Below are 17732 nucleotides of genomic sequence, written 5' to 3' on the forward strand. Positions count from 1 at the left end.
ATTGAATTTACTTAAAACATTTTTTGTAACACAGGTACACTGATGAATCCCTATTTTTACCATGTGAATGTATCTGAAAATAACCATTTAAAATTCTAAACAATAGATACCTAGAATTGGAAGACCTAATTATAAATATCATAATCCATAAATGTACATGACAAAATATCAGCAAAGATATTTTGTCAGCTCTAGGACTAGTGTAACCGTAAATGTCTGTGCCTAGTTCTTAAGCTAGTATTTTATAAAAACAAATAGGCACCAACTTGTCTTTATAAAATAGGCTTCACCAAAGGTACCTTAAATGGTGTTTTAACTAGGCCCCAATGAATGCAGTGCATATCATCTGTCAATCTTCAGTTAGGCACATTTATAGAATCATGCCTAGCAGCACCTATAATGGACTAAAATGCCAGTAGGCACCAAAAGCTTAGGTGCCCCCTATTTATGCCAGGGTTTTCTTGGCCTAAATACTGGTGCCTGTCGATTTTAAGCACCTACATGTAAAATGTGCCCTCTCTGTCATTGCTTATCAGCCTATCATCTCCAAGCACATACGGTTCTCTCGGATTACTACCCCCCAAATGCATCACTCTGCACTTCTTCACATTGAATTTAATTTGCCAGACATTAGACCATTCTTCTAACTTTTGCAGATCCTTTTTCATGTTTTCCACTCCCTCCGGGGTGTCCACTCTGTTACAAATCTTGGTATCATCCGCAAAAAGGCTAACCTTACCTTCTAACCCTTTAGTAATGTCACTCACAAACATATTAAACAGAATCAGTCCCAGCACCGATCCCTGAAGCACTCCATTAGTCACTTTTCCCTCCGAGCAAATTCCATTAACCACTACCCTCTGGCGTCTGTCCGTCAACCAGCTTCTAATCCAGTTCACCACTTTGGGCCCTAACTTCAGCCCATGGAGTTTGAGAGCCACCTATGAGGAACCTTGATCCAATTCTCTGGTCTCCCACTCTGGTCAAAGAATTCAATCAGATTCGTTTGACATGATTTATCTTTAGTAAATCCATGTTGCTTCGGATCTTATAATCCATTAGATTCTAAGGATTTCACTATCCTTTCCTTCAGCAACGTTTCCATTATTTTTCCAATAACCGAAGAGAGGCTTACCTGTCTGTAATTTCCCACTTCATCTCTGCAACCACTTTTGTGAAGAGGGACCACATCCGCACTTCACCAGTCCCAGGGAACCTCTCCTGTCTCTAAAAATCTATTGAACAAATCTTTAAGAGAACCCGCCAGAACCTTTCAGAGCTCCCTCAATATCCTGGGATGGAGCCCGTCCGATCCCATAGCTTTGTCCACCTTCAATTTTTCAAGTTGTTCATAAACACTTTCTTCCATGAACAGAGCAGTATCCATTTCATTTTCAGGTGTAACTTTGCTGACCAATCGCGGTCCTTCTCCATGTTTTTCTTCTGTGAACACTGAATAGAAGTATTTATTGAGCACATTTTCCCCATTACTCTCCACATAGCGGTTCGTACCTTCTTTCAGTCTCATAATTCCATTTTTTGTTTTCCTCCTTTCACTAATATACCTGAAAAAAATTTTGTTTCCGTTTCTTATATTTATAGCCATTTGCTGTTCCACTTGTGCTTTCACCAGACGTATCTCTCTCTCTTGACTTCTTTCAGTTTCATTTGATATTCCTTTCTGTACTCCTCTTGAGGTTTTTTTTATATTTCACAAACACCAATTCTTTTGCCTTTATTTTTTCCACCACTAGTTTGGAGAACCATATTGGTTTCCTTTTTCTCTTATTTTTATTTATTTTCTTCACATAAAGGTCAGTAGCTCTTTTTATTGCACCTTTCAACTTGGACTACTGTTTTTCCACTTTCCTAATGTTTTCCCATCCAATCAGCTCTTTCTTCAGGTATTCCCCCATGTTGCTAAAATCTGCATGTTTGAAATCCAGGACTGAATTTTGTGTGGCCATCCTCCACTTTGGCTGCTATATTGAACCAAACCTTATGATGATCGCTACTTCCCAGGTGGGCCTCCACTTGGACATTAGAGCCACTTTCACTTTTAGTCTTGTTAACCATCCTTTTTAATAATTCCTAGCATCTTGTTTCCTTTTTTGACCACCGCCGCACATTAGGCAGAAGGTTTCATATTGTCTACAATGACACCCGGATCCTTTTCTTGGGTGCTAACCCCCAAGGTGTCCCCTATCATCTGGTAACTGAGATTTGGGTTATTCTTCCCAATGTGCATCACTTTGCATTTGTCCACATTAAATTTCATTTGCCACTTGGACGCCCAGTCTTCCAATTTCCTAAGGTCTGCCTGCAATTTTTCACAATCTACATGTGTTTTAACAACTTTGAACAGTGTAGTATCATCTGTAAATTTAATAACCTCACTTGTAGTTCCAATTACCAGATAATTTATAAATAAATTAAATAGCACCGGACCCAGTAAAAATCCCTGCAGCACTCCACTGTTTACTCTCCTCCATTGAAAAAAATGACCATTTAACCCTATACCTGTTTTCTATCCAATAATCAATTTGTAATCCACAACTGAACTTTGCCACTTATCCCATGACTCTTTAATTTTCACATGAGCCTCTCATGAGGAACTTTGTCAAAAGGTTTCTGAAAATCTAGTTACACTACATCAACTGACTCACCTTTACCCACAACCTTATTCACACCTTCAAAGAAATCAAGCAAATTGGTGAGATAAGATTTCCCTTGGCTGAACCCATGCTGACTCTGTCTCATTAAATCATGTTTATCTATGTGTAATAATGGGTGATTTCAGTTACCAACTCCAGTACTCTATCCTCCTCTATTAAGGAAGGAACATGCATAGACAGCACAAGCACAAATAGTGGAGAAAAAGATCTTGCATAAGCATCGTGGAAATTAACATAACAGCATGCAAAAACAATATTTTTATGATTCCTTCCAATAATACATAAACAAAGCACAGTAAAGTGTGCAATAGCAGTTCAATAGTCTGAAACTTTCAAGCAGCAAAAAAAGAATTCCATTCACTCAATAAGAGAACCAACTGAAGACACCGTACCCTTCGACTGCAAACCACCATCCGACGGTCCTACTCCTACTTTCATACCGAGTCACTGGAATCGACTACCCCCTCAGATCAGATCCCTTGAAGGACTCTTCAGCTTTAGAAAAGCAATAAAAACAGCATAGGAAAAGTCCATAGTCTGTTATTGAGAAAGACATGGGGGAAGCCATTGCTTTCCCTGAATCGGTAACATGGAATATTGCTACTCCTTGGGTTTTGGCCAAGACCTAGTGACCTGAATTGACTACTGTGAGAATGGGCTACTGGACTTGATGGACTATTGGTCTGACCCAGTGAGGCTATTCTTATGTTCATATATACCTCTTTACCTAAACACCTGCCCTTGACCAATGGACTACAAAGAAATGTATATTTGTTCCAGAACCAGTATGTGTCACGTAAGGAAAACTTGTATTGTAAAATCTTGCACTGTAACTATGACAAATCTAACTTGTAAAACTGTGTGTCAAATTAGGATAAAACTTGTACTGAAAACCTTGCACTGTAATAACTATGCAAATTATAACCGGTAATCGTATATTACATTATCCCAGGACAAGCAGGCAGCATATTCTTGACTGATGGGTGACGGCACCGACGGAGCCCCGGTACGGACAATTTTAGAGTGATTGCACTCTAAGAACTTAGAAAGTTCTAGCTAGGCTGCACCGCGCGTGCGCCTTCCCTGCCCGACGAAGGCGCGCGGTCCCCAGTTTCTTAGTTTCCGCGGAGCTAAGAAGACGCGTGTTTCCAACGGCTGTTGGATACTCTTTTTTTCGCCTTCCCGCTCGCGTATTTTTTCTCGTGAATTTCTTCACGTTTTATTTTCTTATTTTCTTGATAAAATTTTTTTTTTTAAAAGTCTATTTTTTTAGACTTTTTTCGGTCGGCCCCGGCGGGGCCTGTTGGCACCATCGAAGCCTCGGGCTTCGATTTTGCTACAGCCGTTTTTCCCTTCATGCCCCCTTCACCGGGTTTTAAAAAGTGTCAGCGGTGTGCACGCCCTATTTCTTTATCCGACCCGCACAAGTGGTGCCTTCAGTGTTTGGGTCTGGACCATAGGGCAGAAACGTGCTCCCGCTGTAGTTCTCTTCAAAAGAGAACTTTGAAGAATCGACAAATTCAACAGCGGATTCTTTTCGGTACCGCTATGGAAGTCCCACCGGCATCGACTCCGGAAACTTCCTCTAAATCGACACCGGTGATTTCAACACCACAAGATGTATCGTCAGTGTCACACCCTGTAGGTAAGCCGGCTAAGAAGCCATCCCCTACTGTTCTTGGCCCGCCAGTCGAACAAGCAGTGAGCCAAGTCCTGCAGACTGAGCGCCGGCCCCGCAAATGCTCCGCTCCCATAGAAGTCACTGTCTCTTCATCGGCATCGACTTCGCCTGAGCGTCGAGCTGCACCGCAAGTACCGAGCAAGAAAAAAGCGGTACCGGTGCCATCGGGACCGTCTCTGGATGAGCGTATAGCATCCATCCTTCAGGTCCAGCTTAAGGAGCAATTACAACACCTGCTCCCGGCTCTGCTAACTCCAAACCTTCCGGTGTCGGTTCCCACTGAGCCTACGGTACCGATCGTCGACCAGCCTATGTTGTCGGCATCGACGTTATCGGCACCGCTTAAATCTGCCTCTTCCATGTCTATGCCTATTTTATCGGCAGAGCCAAAGTCTCTTCGATGTACGGCTCACTCGGCCTCTGATCCGGTACCGCTCTCGGACACCCGTACCGCTTTACAGTCACTTGGTACGGTGTCGATGCGTTCAGGCAAATCGGTACGCAAAACTAGGCATACAGATTCCTTTACTCCTCTATCTCAGGGCCGTCTTCCATTGGTACGTGACCCTGATTTATAAGATGACTCCGATGATCCCCTCGTTACCGAGGAAGATTTTTCATCGGATGAGGCTGACCCATTGGTGCAGGATCCTGCTAGTAAGCCAGAGCACTCTTCCTTCACTAAATTTCTGAGGGAGATGTCAGCCACCCTTTCTCTCCCCTTGGAGTCTGATTCTAAAAAGTCAAAAGCATTCCTGGAGGCTTTGGACTTTGACCAACCTCCCAAAGAATTTTTAAAGTTACCCCTTCATGATATATTAAGGGAAACTTTTTACAAAAATCTGGAAACTCCTCTCACCATTCCAGGAGCTCCAAGGAAATTGGAATCACTTTATAAAGTTATTCCTATTCCAGGGTTTGACAAACCTCAGCTTCCACATGAATCTTTGCTGGTGGAGTCAACCCTAAAAAAATCTGCAGGCTCTAGTGTATATGCCTCTGTCTCTCCTGGCAGAGAGGGCAAGGCCATGGACAAATTTGGTAAACGACTTTACCAAAATGCTATGCTGGCCAACCGTTCAGGTAACTATGCGTTCCACTTCTCCTTTTACCTGAAACATCTTATCCAGCAGATGGCCACTTTTCAAAAATATATTCCTGACCGCAAGCTTTCAGCTTTTCAACAATGCACTGCCAGTCTCTTGCAACTCAGGAAGTTTATGGTCCGTTCCATCTATGACACTTTTGAACTGACATCCCGAGCTACTGCTATGTCTGTAGCGATGAGACGATTGGCATGGCTTCGTATCTCAGACCTTGATGTGAACCACCAGGACCGCCTTGCCAATGCTCCCTGCCTGGGTGATGAGCTGTTTGGAGAATCTCTGGATACCACCACTCAGAAACTTTCGGCTCATGAGACGAGGTGGGATACTTTATTGAAAAACAAAAAGAAACCCCCTCCTCCTCGTCCTTTTAGACAGCAGACGTCTTATCAGAGGCGTTTTTCTGCTCGGCCGATTCAGCCTCATCCTCCTCAGCCTCAGAGGCAAAGGCAGCAACAACAACAGGCTCGCCAACAACAGCCGCCTGCAATAAAGCCTGTTGCTCAGCCTAAACCGACTCAGCCCTTTTGACTCGCTTCTCCAGGGCATTGCCAGTCTTCCTCCCTCATGTCCTCTTCCACAGCCCATAGGAAGTCGACTAAACATTTTTCTGACTCGATGGGAAGTATTCACCACCGACCAGTGGGTGCTCTCTATCATAGCCCACGGCTACTCCCTCAATTTTCAGACTCCTCCGCCATTAGGCCTGCCAAAAGAGTCTGCTTCCAACAAGTCTCAGTCCCTCCTTCTCGCTCAAGAGGTTCAATCCCTCCTTCTTCTCAATGCCATCGAAGAAGTTCCTCAAGATCAGCGAGGTCAGGGTTTTTACTCCAGGTACTTTCTAGTTCCCAAAAAGACCAGAGATCTCAGACCTATATTAGATCTCAGAGATCTCAACAAATGTTTGGTCAAGGAGAAGTTCAAAATGCTCTCTCTTGCCACCCTCTACCCTCTTCTCACTCAGGGCGACTGGCTATGCTCCCTCGATCTAAAAGAGGCTTACACACATATTCCTATCCATCTGACGTCCAGGCAATATCTATGCTTTCTCATCAATCAAAATCATTATCAGTACAAGGTGCTACCCTTCGGTCTGGCCTCCTCTCCCAGGGTATTCACCAAGTGTCTGATTGTGGTAGTGGCCTATCTCCGCTCTCACAATTTTCAAGTCTTCCCTTATTTGGACGACTGGCTGATCAAGGCTCATTCTCCTCAGGCGGTTCTGCTTGCCACCAACCAGACCATTCACTTCCTTCAACTGTTGGGTTTCGAAATCAATCTACCCAAGTCGCACCTCATTCCGACCCAGCGACTTCAATTCATTGGAGCCATTCTGGACACTGTTCTGATGAGGGCGTTTCTTCCTTCCGTCCTTCATCTCTGTCGGCAGGTGTTTCAACAGATTACCATCTCTGCCAATCATATGATGGTGCTATTGGGGCACATGGCATCCACAGTACATGTCACCCCCTTCACATGTCTCCACCTGCGTACTCCTCAATGGACCCTAGCAACCCAGTGGTCGCAAGCGACGGATCCTTGCTCACAACACATATCTGTGACCTCGTCTCTTCGACAGTCGCTTCTTTGGTGGTTGACATCTTCAAATCTCTCCAGAGGTCTACTGTTCCATCTACCTCCTCATCATTTCGTGATCACCACAGACGCATCCCCTTATGCCTGGGGAGCTCACTTGAACGAATTTCAAACTCAGGGGTTTTGGACGGCCCATGAAAAGAAACACCACATCAATTTCCTGGAACTCCGAGCGATGTTTTATGCCCTCAAGGCATTTCAACATCTTCTCTTTCCTCAAGTACTACTCATTTGCACAGACAATCAAGTTGCAATGTACTACATCAACAAACAGGGAGGGACGGGCTCTCGCCTGTTGTGTTAGGAAGCCCAACGGATTTGGTCTTAGGCGACAGCTCGTCAATTATTCCTGAAGGCTGTCTACATTCAAGGGGAGCAGAATTCCTTAGCGGACAATCTCAGCAGAATTCTCCAACCTCACGAATGGACTCTCGACCCCTTGACTCTCCAGTCCATTTTCACTCAATGGGGCACTCCTCAAGTGGACCTTTTTGCAGCTCCTCACAATCATCAGCTGCCCCTGTTTTGCTCCAGACTCTACTCTCCTCACCGTCTGGCACCCGATGAATTTCTCCTGGATTGGACCAATCTCTTCCTTTATGCATTTCCTCCTCTACCGCTCATACTGCGGACATTGTTCAAGCTCAGGAGGGAACAAGCCACCATGATTCTCATCGCTCCACGGTGGCCCAGGCAACATTGGTTCTCCCTTCTACTTCATCTCAGTTCCAGGGAACCCATAATTCTTCCTCTGTTTCCTTCTCTGCTTACTCAGCATCAGCAGACCCTTCTACATCCCAATTTACAGTTTCTGCTTGGTATCTCTCGGGCTGACTTCGGCGCACTCACTCCTTTCTCAGCCTGTCCTTTCTATCATTGATGCTTCCAGGAAACTGTCCATGCTTCAGTGTTATCAGCAGAAGTGGTCTCGGTTTTCTTCCTGGTGTCTTTTGCATCACCATAATCCCACGTCTTTAGCAGTGGGACTGGTGTTAGACTATCTTCTTTCCTTGTCTGACTCTGGTCTCAAATCTACTTCTATCAGAGTTCATCTTAGTGCCATTGCTGCCTTTCATGAGCCAATTCAGGGAAAACCCCTCTCGGCTCATCCTTTGGTTTCTAGGTTCATGAGGGGCCTTTTCAATGTGAAACAACCTCTCAAGCCCCCTCCTGTGGTTTGGGATCTCAATGTGGTTCTTTCCGCTTTAATGAAGCGTCCTTTTGAACCTTTAGCCACAGCACATTTCAAATTTCTTACTTGGAAAGTGGTCTTCCTTATAGCTCTCACTTCTGCCAGGAGGGTCAGTGAGTTGCATGCACTAGTGGCTGGTCCACCTTTCACTGTTTTTCACCATGATAAGGTGGTTCTCCGTACACATCCAAAGTTTCTCCCTAAGGTTGTGTCTGACTTTCATCTTAATCAGTCCATTGTCTTACCTGTATTTTTTCCAAAGCCTCATTCTCATCCAGGGGAACAGGCTTTGCATACCTTGGACTGTAAACGTGCTTTGGCTTACTATCTTGAACGCACTAAACCTCACAGATCATCTCCTCAACTGTTTTTGTCCTTTGATCCTAACAAGTTGGGTCATCCTGTATCTAAACGCACTCTATCCAATTGGCTTGCTGCTTGCGTTTCATTCTGTTATGCTCAGTCGGGCCTGACACTGGAAGGTTCTGTCACGGGCCACAAAGTTAGAGCTATGGCAGCGTCTGTAGCTTTCCTCCGCTCCACTTCCATTGAGAAAATCTTCAAGGCTGCTACTTGGTCCTCAGTTCATACTTTTACATCTCACTATTGTCTGGATGCATTCTCCAGACGGGATGGACACTTACGCCAATCTGTTTTACAAAATTTGTTTTCCTAATGGCCAACCTTCCCTCCATCCCTCTTTTTGTTAGCTTGGAGGTCACCCATTAGTCAAGAATATGCTGCCTGTTTGTCCTGGGATAAAGCACAGTTACTTACCGTAACAGGTGTTATCCAGGGACAGCAGGCAGATATTCTTGCGTCCCTCCCACCTCCCCAGGTTGGCTTCTTAGCTGGCTTATACTAACTGGGGACCGCGCGCCTTCGTCGGGCGGGAAGGCACTCGCATACGTGCGGTGCGGCCTAGCTAGAACTTTCTAAGTTCTTAGAGTGCAATCACTCTAAAATTGTCCGTACCGGGGCTCCGTCGGTGCCGTCACCCATCAGTCAAGAATATCTGCCTGCTGTCCCTGGATAACACCTGTTACGGTAAGTAACTGTGCTTTACATTACATTACATTGATGTCTTCTATCCCACCAATACTTTTCAGTTCTAGGCGGTTTACAACAAGAAATTAGCCTGGGCATTTCCAGGGAGATTACAAGGTTGATAGCTATAATATGTGTCGGGATCTGGGAATGGTCGATACGGTTTGGTTAGATCATTTGACAAATTTTCTGAATAGTATGGTTTTCAGTTCTTTCCTGAATGTTTTGTAGTTGGGCGTCGTGGTCAGCAGATTTGAGAGGTGGTGGTCTATTTTTGCTACTCTGGTGGCTAGTAGACCATCATATATTTTTTTGCTAGTAGACCATCATATATTTTTTTGCTTTGCATGCCTTTGATTGGGGGGGTGTACAGTGTGCTTGAGTTCTCCTTGGTCTGGATGTTTTTTTCCAGATTAGGCAGTTGTTCAGATGGCTTGGTCCATTTCCATTTAGGGCTTTGAATAGAGTGCAGTAGAATTTGCGTTGTATGTATGCTTGTACTGAGAGCAAGTATGAGTCTTGGAAAGCTGAGGTAATGTTGTCGTATTTTTTTCAGCGGGTATATTAGTCTTAGGGCTGTATTTTAGACTGTTTGTAATTGTTTTAGCATGTTGGTGGGACATGACAGGTAAAGTATTATATATATTATGTATATTAATATTAGACCCCTAGTATGTGTCAGGTTAGGATAAAAACTTGTATCGCAAGCTTGTACTGAAATTGTGTATGTTTAACCTATAACCCATTCTGAGCTCTTTGGGGACAATGGGATAGAAAACGTATTAAATAAATAAAAAGAAATAAAAAAGAAACTAAAAATAAGACATTATAAAATGCAAACAGACCTCAGGACATTTGGCTAAATCCAACTGAAAAGGAAATGTTTTAAGATTTTGCAAAAGTCAAAAGATAAGTCTCAAGACTGCACGACATACATGTATGTACAGTAAAACCTTGGTTTGCGAGCATAATTTGTTCCAGAAGCATGCTTGTAATCCAAATCACTCGTATATCAAAGCGAATTTCCCCATAAGAAATAATGGAAACTCAGATGGATTTGTTCCACAACCCAAAAACTTTAATACAAAATACTATATGTACTTGTATTGCAAGACCTCGCTCATTTAGAATAGTCATTACACTCCTGCAGCTTCAGAGACAGACGAACCATCGGCTCAGTTGTGATGATGTGACGCGTGTATACTGTATGTACTCATATTGCCAGATTTTGCTTGTTTAGAACAGTCACTACACTCTTGCAGTGTCAAAAAGAGAAGAACCATTGGTTCAGTTGTGATGTGTGTATACTATATGTACTTGTATTGCAAGACATTGCTTGTATATCAAGTTAAAATTTAATCAAATGTTTTGCTTGTCTTGCAAAACACTTGCAAACCAAGTTACTTGCAATCCAAGGTTTTACTGTATTTATAGTTCAGTTCTGAGATTACTCTTAGCAGATCTCTTCCTTCAATAAGTATTTTTTGAAGAAATATTTTGTTACATTTTTAGTTGCTGTGATTCCTGTGCTATTTAAGGCATTTTTTTCAGTTCAAAGGTAATCAGACGGCACGGTCTGCAGTCATATTTGCTCATGAGTTGGGCCATTGCTTGGGAATGCGTCATGATGATTCAAGCAATTGTAACTGTGGAAGTAACAACTGCCTCATGGCACCTAATTCCATGTAAGTAAAGTGTATTTTTTATTTAAAATTATTGATATCAACATTAGTGATAATCCCCACCCCCCTTTTTTTACAAAGCCACAGTAGAGGTTTCCACTGCGGCCCAGGGTGATAAATGCTCTGACTTTCATAGAATTCCTATGAGCGTTGAAGCAGTGTCAGAGCATTTAGCACCTCGGGCCACAGCAGAAACCTCTATCACAGCTTAGTGAAAGAGGGCCAATAAGAAGTAGAAAACAATAAGGAAAGTAAAGGATGTGAGTACAGTACATTTTATCTGTCGTAATATTAAATATGAAGATTGTAAAGGTACTGCTACTGGTAAAAGAATCAAAATGTATTGATTGCTTTGTAAACCTTTTTGATTTTTCCTGGTGAAAAGTGATATATCAAGTACTAATAATAAAACATAGTAGTTGCATGATCAGATAGCAGATTAAGGGGCACTTTACCAAGCAGTAGTAAAAAGTGGCCTGCTGTAGCTGCAACGCGGGTCTTTCCTGCATGCTGAGGACACTTATAGTACTGTTAGTAAAAGGCAGATTTATCTATCTTCTGATAATGGCCATGTGTTAATTTAAAGTGGCGATACACTTTTAAAGCTGTCCGTACCAGGGCTCCATGGATGACATCACCCACATGTGAGAATATATGCCTGCTGTGCCTGGATAACACTGTAAGTAACTGTGCTTTTTGTAGGCAGTAAGGGGCTGATTCTTTAAATGAACATCCTGATATCCTGATTGTAGGAGGTGGTAGGTGTCCTACCACCCACTGGCAGCCAATCGGGATGCACTTTTTTTTTTTTTTTTAAAGTTCCCCAAGGCAGACCACCTTCACTGTAGGCATTTGTCATGGAAATGTGTAGGGACAACTAAGCTCACCTAAGGCTGGGTGTGGTTTCACCTGGAAGTGGCCTTGGGCAAGTTTAAGCATCCATGTGTGTCTCCCTAGAGCGGTAGTGCATTTTAATCTGTGGTAAGCATGTGTTAAGTCAGGTGCTTACTGCAGGTTACTAAAAGGGCCCCTAAACAAAAGAAATTAAAAAGCTGGAATTATATAAATAGGTATAGAGACCTTTAGTGATTTTGCTAGAATACTTGCATATATCCCTACATTTTAGGGAAGGTTCTCCTGCTCAGCGAAGAAATGATAGGAGGAGACCCCTTTTGGCTGGAAAGTGGTATAAAACCCCAGCCTTGAGAAACAGATGTTCCTAGAATCTACAAACATAAGAAACTACCGCCTGAGCTTTGGAGAAAGATCAAAATGGGCCCCAACAATGATGAAGTCTGCTATATTGTTCATCCAGCACATTAAAAAACTTTTGAGAGAGGAGTAAAAATGAGATTGCTCAGCAGTTCAAACCTAAGGTTTTCCTGTCATTCGATGGTGGAGACCTAGTGGTCACAGTACAGTACAAATGGTGTCTAAGAGCAAGACTTCATACCAGTAACTTTGCATTGCTGCTACTGCAAAGAGTCATTTGAATGCTAACTATGTATGTGTGTGGGCTGACAGTTTGTCTACTACTACTACTTATCACTTAATGTAGCACTGAAAGGCATACGCAGTGCTGTACATTTTGACATTTATAGACGATACGGGATCTAACTTGGACAGACATGACATATAGGGCTCCTAATACTCTTGCGCTAGCCTTGCCTTTTACATATTTATTTATTTTAGAATTTATACACTGCTTATAGCCTAACCAGTTTTACATTCAGGTACTCTATTTGTCCCAATGGGCTCACAATCTGACTAATGTACATGGGGCAATGGAGTGTTAGGTGACTTGCCCTGGGTCAAAAGGATCAGCGCTTGAGCTTGAACCTGCAACCTCATGGTGCTGAGACTGCAGCCCCAACTACTAAGCCACTCCTCCATATAAGCTGATATGACACTCATACACTGAATAGTTTTATATTTGGTTTGGAGTTGTTTTTTCCAATTCTTTATTCATTTTTTAAAAACGTACAATAAGTGTAACAGCATTTATAACATTTTAAACTCAGATACAACACTTAATGTTCTGTTAAAATCCATTTCAGAATTTATCCTCCTCCCCAATCAATAACATTCTTTAAATTCAAGAAAACCTAGCAGAAACTACATTCTTATATAACTTATTTAATATTCAAATAAAATAAACTCTCCCCCCACCCTCACCCTGGATGTGCATTTTTAAGGGGAAAAATAATATTAAATCATTACAATATTTTGTTAATGGCTCCCAAGTCTCCTGAAATTTTCCAAAATTCCCCTGGCTATTGTCCTTTCCATTTTATAAATGTGACATAAAGAGTTCCACCAGAAACTAATTAAGTCTCTTCCAGTTTTTCCAATTACTCGTAATCTGTTGTATGGCAACCCCTGTCATAATAAGTAGAAGTCTGTTATTCTTAGATGATATTTGGCTCTTAGCCCTCATTGACATGCCAAACATCACAGTATCATACGATAATGCCACTAGATTTTCCAACATACAATTTATTATGTTTGTTTTTTTATTGTAGATCAAGCTTTGCCTTTAGTGACTGCAGTATTGCTGACATGGCTGATTTCAAAGATTCGGGTGGCACACAGTGTTTATTAAATATTCCTGGAACTGCAGCAATAGCTATAAGCACCTGTGGTAATAAAATTGTGGAAGGAACGGAGCAATGTGACTGTGGCAACAAAGAGGTCGGTAACTAGAGAGATGCCAGTAAGGTAACAAAGTTAGAAGTATAAGATGGACAATCTCTCAACCATTGACTTCCAAAATATTCAGGAATTGTGCAGATATAAAGCTTAACAGATAAAACTAAGAAATTAGCCTTAAATAAATTATAAGGTTCTCTTTTTTATTGAATATACATTTTCTTGGCTAAGTTTCTTTGAAAAAGCTTGGTCTGGCAGTTTCTCAATCCCACTACTGCCACAAAATATGATCTGGACTGGTCTGTCTGCTCCAGTTGCTATAGTTGTCTCAGGCAGTCACTGCTGATTTTGACAGCAGCATCTGGTTCTTGCCAGTCTTTGCAGTTGCTTCCAGTTCTCTCTGGATGCTGTTTCAGGCTTACCAAGGATTAAGCCAGAGACCTGTATTTTTCTGCTTGAAGGTTACCTGCAGGAGCTAGCACTCTAAAGAAATACTCAGAGATCATTCTCGGAATAAAAAGGGTCCAAAACACACAAAGGACCTTCCTCCAGGGTGAAGGAATTTTCAGAACCCCAAAATTGAGCCTCTTTGTTCTCCTTATTAAGCCCCAAAGGTTACTCCAACATTCATCAACATCCCAAGTAAGTTCCCAAAAAAGCACAAAAGATATCATTTCAAACAGCAGTTTTCTCCATATGAAAATTACTATGCAAAGTAGCTCCTGTTCATTCAGAAGTAAAAATCACTTCAACAATTGTAGGTCTCAGGGAATTAGATCAGGTCCTTAGTACAGAATGGGATGCTCCTGCCACCGCCCATGTAGCTTTCCTAACTTGCTACTACCACCCGCTGGCAGAGCATTGGACTCTCACCCTAATAATAACAGGAACTTATCAAGACCTAGCCTCGGAACAAAGTTGTCTTTGCATAGGGGTTTTTCCTAAGTGAATTCTTCTGGGGATGCCTCTTGTGACAAAGATATAAATAGTTGTTTCAGCATTACATAAAATTAATTTTAGCAAGTGGAAATCCATCCATTTCTCAAAATAAACATCTAAACAAAAATACTGAAGTCCTCAAATATAGGGATCCAACAATTAGAAAGAGATTTAAACCAAATAAGAGGAAAAATATGAAAATAGCTAGCTGAATGCCTGCATATCTTCTACAACAAAGTTGAAGTTGAGGTAATCATTCTGAGACTGTGATGTTATAGTTAAAATTGACAGTTGATTGAGCATGATTTTATTTCTTTGCTAGCACTGAAACAACTCTCATCATTCTCAAGCGTGTGACTTACCAGTTACAACTTGTACATGACATAAATATTGTTCACTGACGACAAGCAGGTATAATATTATCACATGTGGTTGACATCATCCAAGGAATTCAGAGCGAATAGTCAAAAGTGTACTGTCACTTTAAATTTTCTAGGACTGCTTGCAATATGTATGTGCTGGTACGTTCCTCTCTGACATTGGCTCATGGGACCTGCAGTTTTTAGTTTTCTGCAAATTTGAGAAGCTATATTTTTCAAGTTCTCTCTAGTGCATCATACTTTTCCATTTTTGTGCCTTCCCTTCAGGTTTTTTCTTCAATTTTGTCATTATTTGTTGTTTTCTTTTAACTTCTGTTGAGTTATGTCAAGTTATTTCATTTTTTCAATTTTTCAGTTGTTTGGGACTTCGGGCCTCTATCAGCCTGTTTTTGATCCAAGAGCATTAACTCATTTTCAGCCCGAGTTCTGCTCAATCTCCTTGGGTCATTAAGCCCTTTGACTTTGCATCGGCGTTTTTTCCATTGGTCCAAGGCACCTAGCAGCTTCAAATGGTACACTCGATGCAATAAGACCATGTCAAGTACTGACCAGCACAACTGGTGTATATAGTGCCTAGGTCCTGATCATTGAGACATTTCATATGCACTCTGCTCTCGCATGCAGAAGAAGCTTCAATTTGAAAAGCCCTTTAGTTACAACTTCAGGGACATCAAGTGTGGCTGGAGTCTCCAACCCCATTCTACTCCAGCATTGACACTGGCACCAGCTGCATCGACATCTCAACAGCAGAGATTCTACTTCTTCGTCTTTGGTTCTGCCTGCATCTGGGGAGCCTTGTAAGAGAGCTAAGAAGCCCCTTCCAGACATGCTTCAGCATCTTCTCAGGCTTCCACTTCATCAACACATTCCAAGTGTTGATGCACAGATGACCGATCATCTCTGCAGCTGGTAACTCAGAGGCATGCCATGGCATTGGCATTGAGGTCCCCAATGCCTCAACACAAGGTTCAAAAAGCACCTACTTTAACCATGACAACATCAGTACTGGTGCCATCACAAAAACAGCTTTGAGCACTGCGGCAGAAAGAGCTGGCTGAGTTATTATTGTGAACTACTACTGTAAAGCAGAAATGGATAAGAACCTCTTCAATGTAACCAACAAATCAAAAATATACAGGTTCTGCATGCAATTGAATTGAAAATAAACGAGAGGAAAAGACCTCAGAAGCTTGCACCATACAGAATAATAAATTCCAGCAATGGTTTCTCAGCACACTACCAGCCTCATTCCAGTCTGAGCACGAGTCACAGAGTCACTCCACGCACCGCTCTAGGACACCGAGATGTTGAGTCTTAACACCTAAAAGGTGTTTGATGCATGCATTATCATCCAGGGAGCATAGCATGCCTACTTCTCAGTGTTGCTCGACATATTCTCGATGCCTGTCTCTGTGTCAGAAACTTCTAGAAGAGCTTACATTGAGGAATTTGACTCTGATTTGTCATCATGTTCTTCTGATGACCTCCTGGAGATTTATGCAGACGAATTCTATGGAATACTTCTGATCCTTCTCCATCCTCTCCACGTTGCAGAACCCCCACCTGCAAATTTATCTTTTACCAACTTTATAAGACAAATGGGACAAGCACTTCCTTTCAACATAGAGTCTGAAGAAGAGCCTTGTACAGAGCTCATAGAGACCTTGGACTATGAGAAATGGCCGAAAGATTGTATCAAGTTCCCGCTTCATAAGCATGAAGGAAGCCGTCTTCAAAAACTAGGAAACACCTCTTAACTGTCCCAGTAGCTCTCTCCATATAGAATCTAGACTTGCCCTAACTTTCCCCCATGTCTGCCTCAATAACAGACTATGGACATTTCCTCCAGGAAATTGTCCAAACCTTTCTTAAAACCAGGTACGCCATCCTCTCATACCACAACCTCTGGTAATGCATTCCAGGAGGACAGAAGGCTCGGGGTAGCGGCGAGAGTTCGCTCCGCCCCCCCCACGCGTCACAGGCAGCGCCGGACTCCCCCTTGAAAAGGGGAGGAGCCAACGGCGCCCAGCCGTTCGGCGCCTTTGCGAAGGGCCTTGCAAGGGACGAGCGCTACTCTCAAGAACACCAGAGGAGAACAGACCGGTAAGGAACCGACAAGCACAGAAGATAAGGAAGAGACAGACACAAAAGAAACCAACCCGCACATACAATCAAGGTGAGGTAGAGCAGAGACAGCACACACGAGAGAGACAACAAGGCAAGAAACACAAGGAAGCAGCAGGTAAGGGACACAAGCACACAAAGGCACAGGCACTGTAACACAAACAGACTCACTCAAATAGGAAGTCTGCAGTCAGGAAGTCAGAAGGTAAGGGGGAGGTAGGATCAGTAGGAAAAAGAGCAGCAGTAGGTCACAACAAATCACTCAGATAACCCACGAGTGAAGCACGAAATGGAAGCCCAAGGAAGTCAGAAGATGAGCTTTCCTGTCTTCTGTATCGACTGCAATATGTATGACTACCTCCCTTCGGGGATCCAGGCATACATTTGCGATCGATGCATGGAGATGGATAGCTTGAAATGTCAGGTAAGACTATTGGAGGGAACAGTGATGGAACTTGAAGACAGAATCCGAGCACAGGAGAAGATTCTAGTGGAGCACAGCCCAAACGACGAGGTCAAGGATCTAGAAATGTTCATAGAGGAAGCCCATCAGCATCACGTAGAGATCCCAGGGCTGGAAAACTGTACTCAGGAAACCCAAGTGAGGAGAGAAGACACCCATGCAAACACAGAAGAAAATGAAGACGAGGTAGGAGACAAC

At 42.7% G+C, this 17732-nt stretch overlaps 1 protein-coding gene across 3 annotated transcripts in view; it reads left to right on the forward strand.

Moving 5' to 3' along the window:
* Window positions 1–17732, forward strand: part of LOC117362008 (disintegrin and metalloproteinase domain-containing protein 9-like) — a 237154-nt gene that overhangs the window by 135177 nt on the left and 84245 nt on the right. For all 3 annotated transcript variants that reach the window (XM_033947712.1, XM_033947713.1, XM_033947714.1), the window contains 2 exons: window positions 10849–10982; window positions 13502–13670. In XM_033947712.1, the coding sequence (XP_033803603.1) occupies window positions 10849–10982; window positions 13502–13670 (303 nt within the window). The remainder of the gene's footprint in view (window positions 1–10848; window positions 10983–13501; window positions 13671–17732) is intronic.

The sequence above is a fragment of the Geotrypetes seraphini genome, chromosome 6 (genome assembly GCF_902459505.1).
Source record: "Geotrypetes seraphini chromosome 6, aGeoSer1.1, whole genome shotgun sequence".
Lineage (NCBI taxonomy): Eukaryota > Metazoa > Chordata > Amphibia > Gymnophiona > Dermophiidae > Geotrypetes > Geotrypetes seraphini.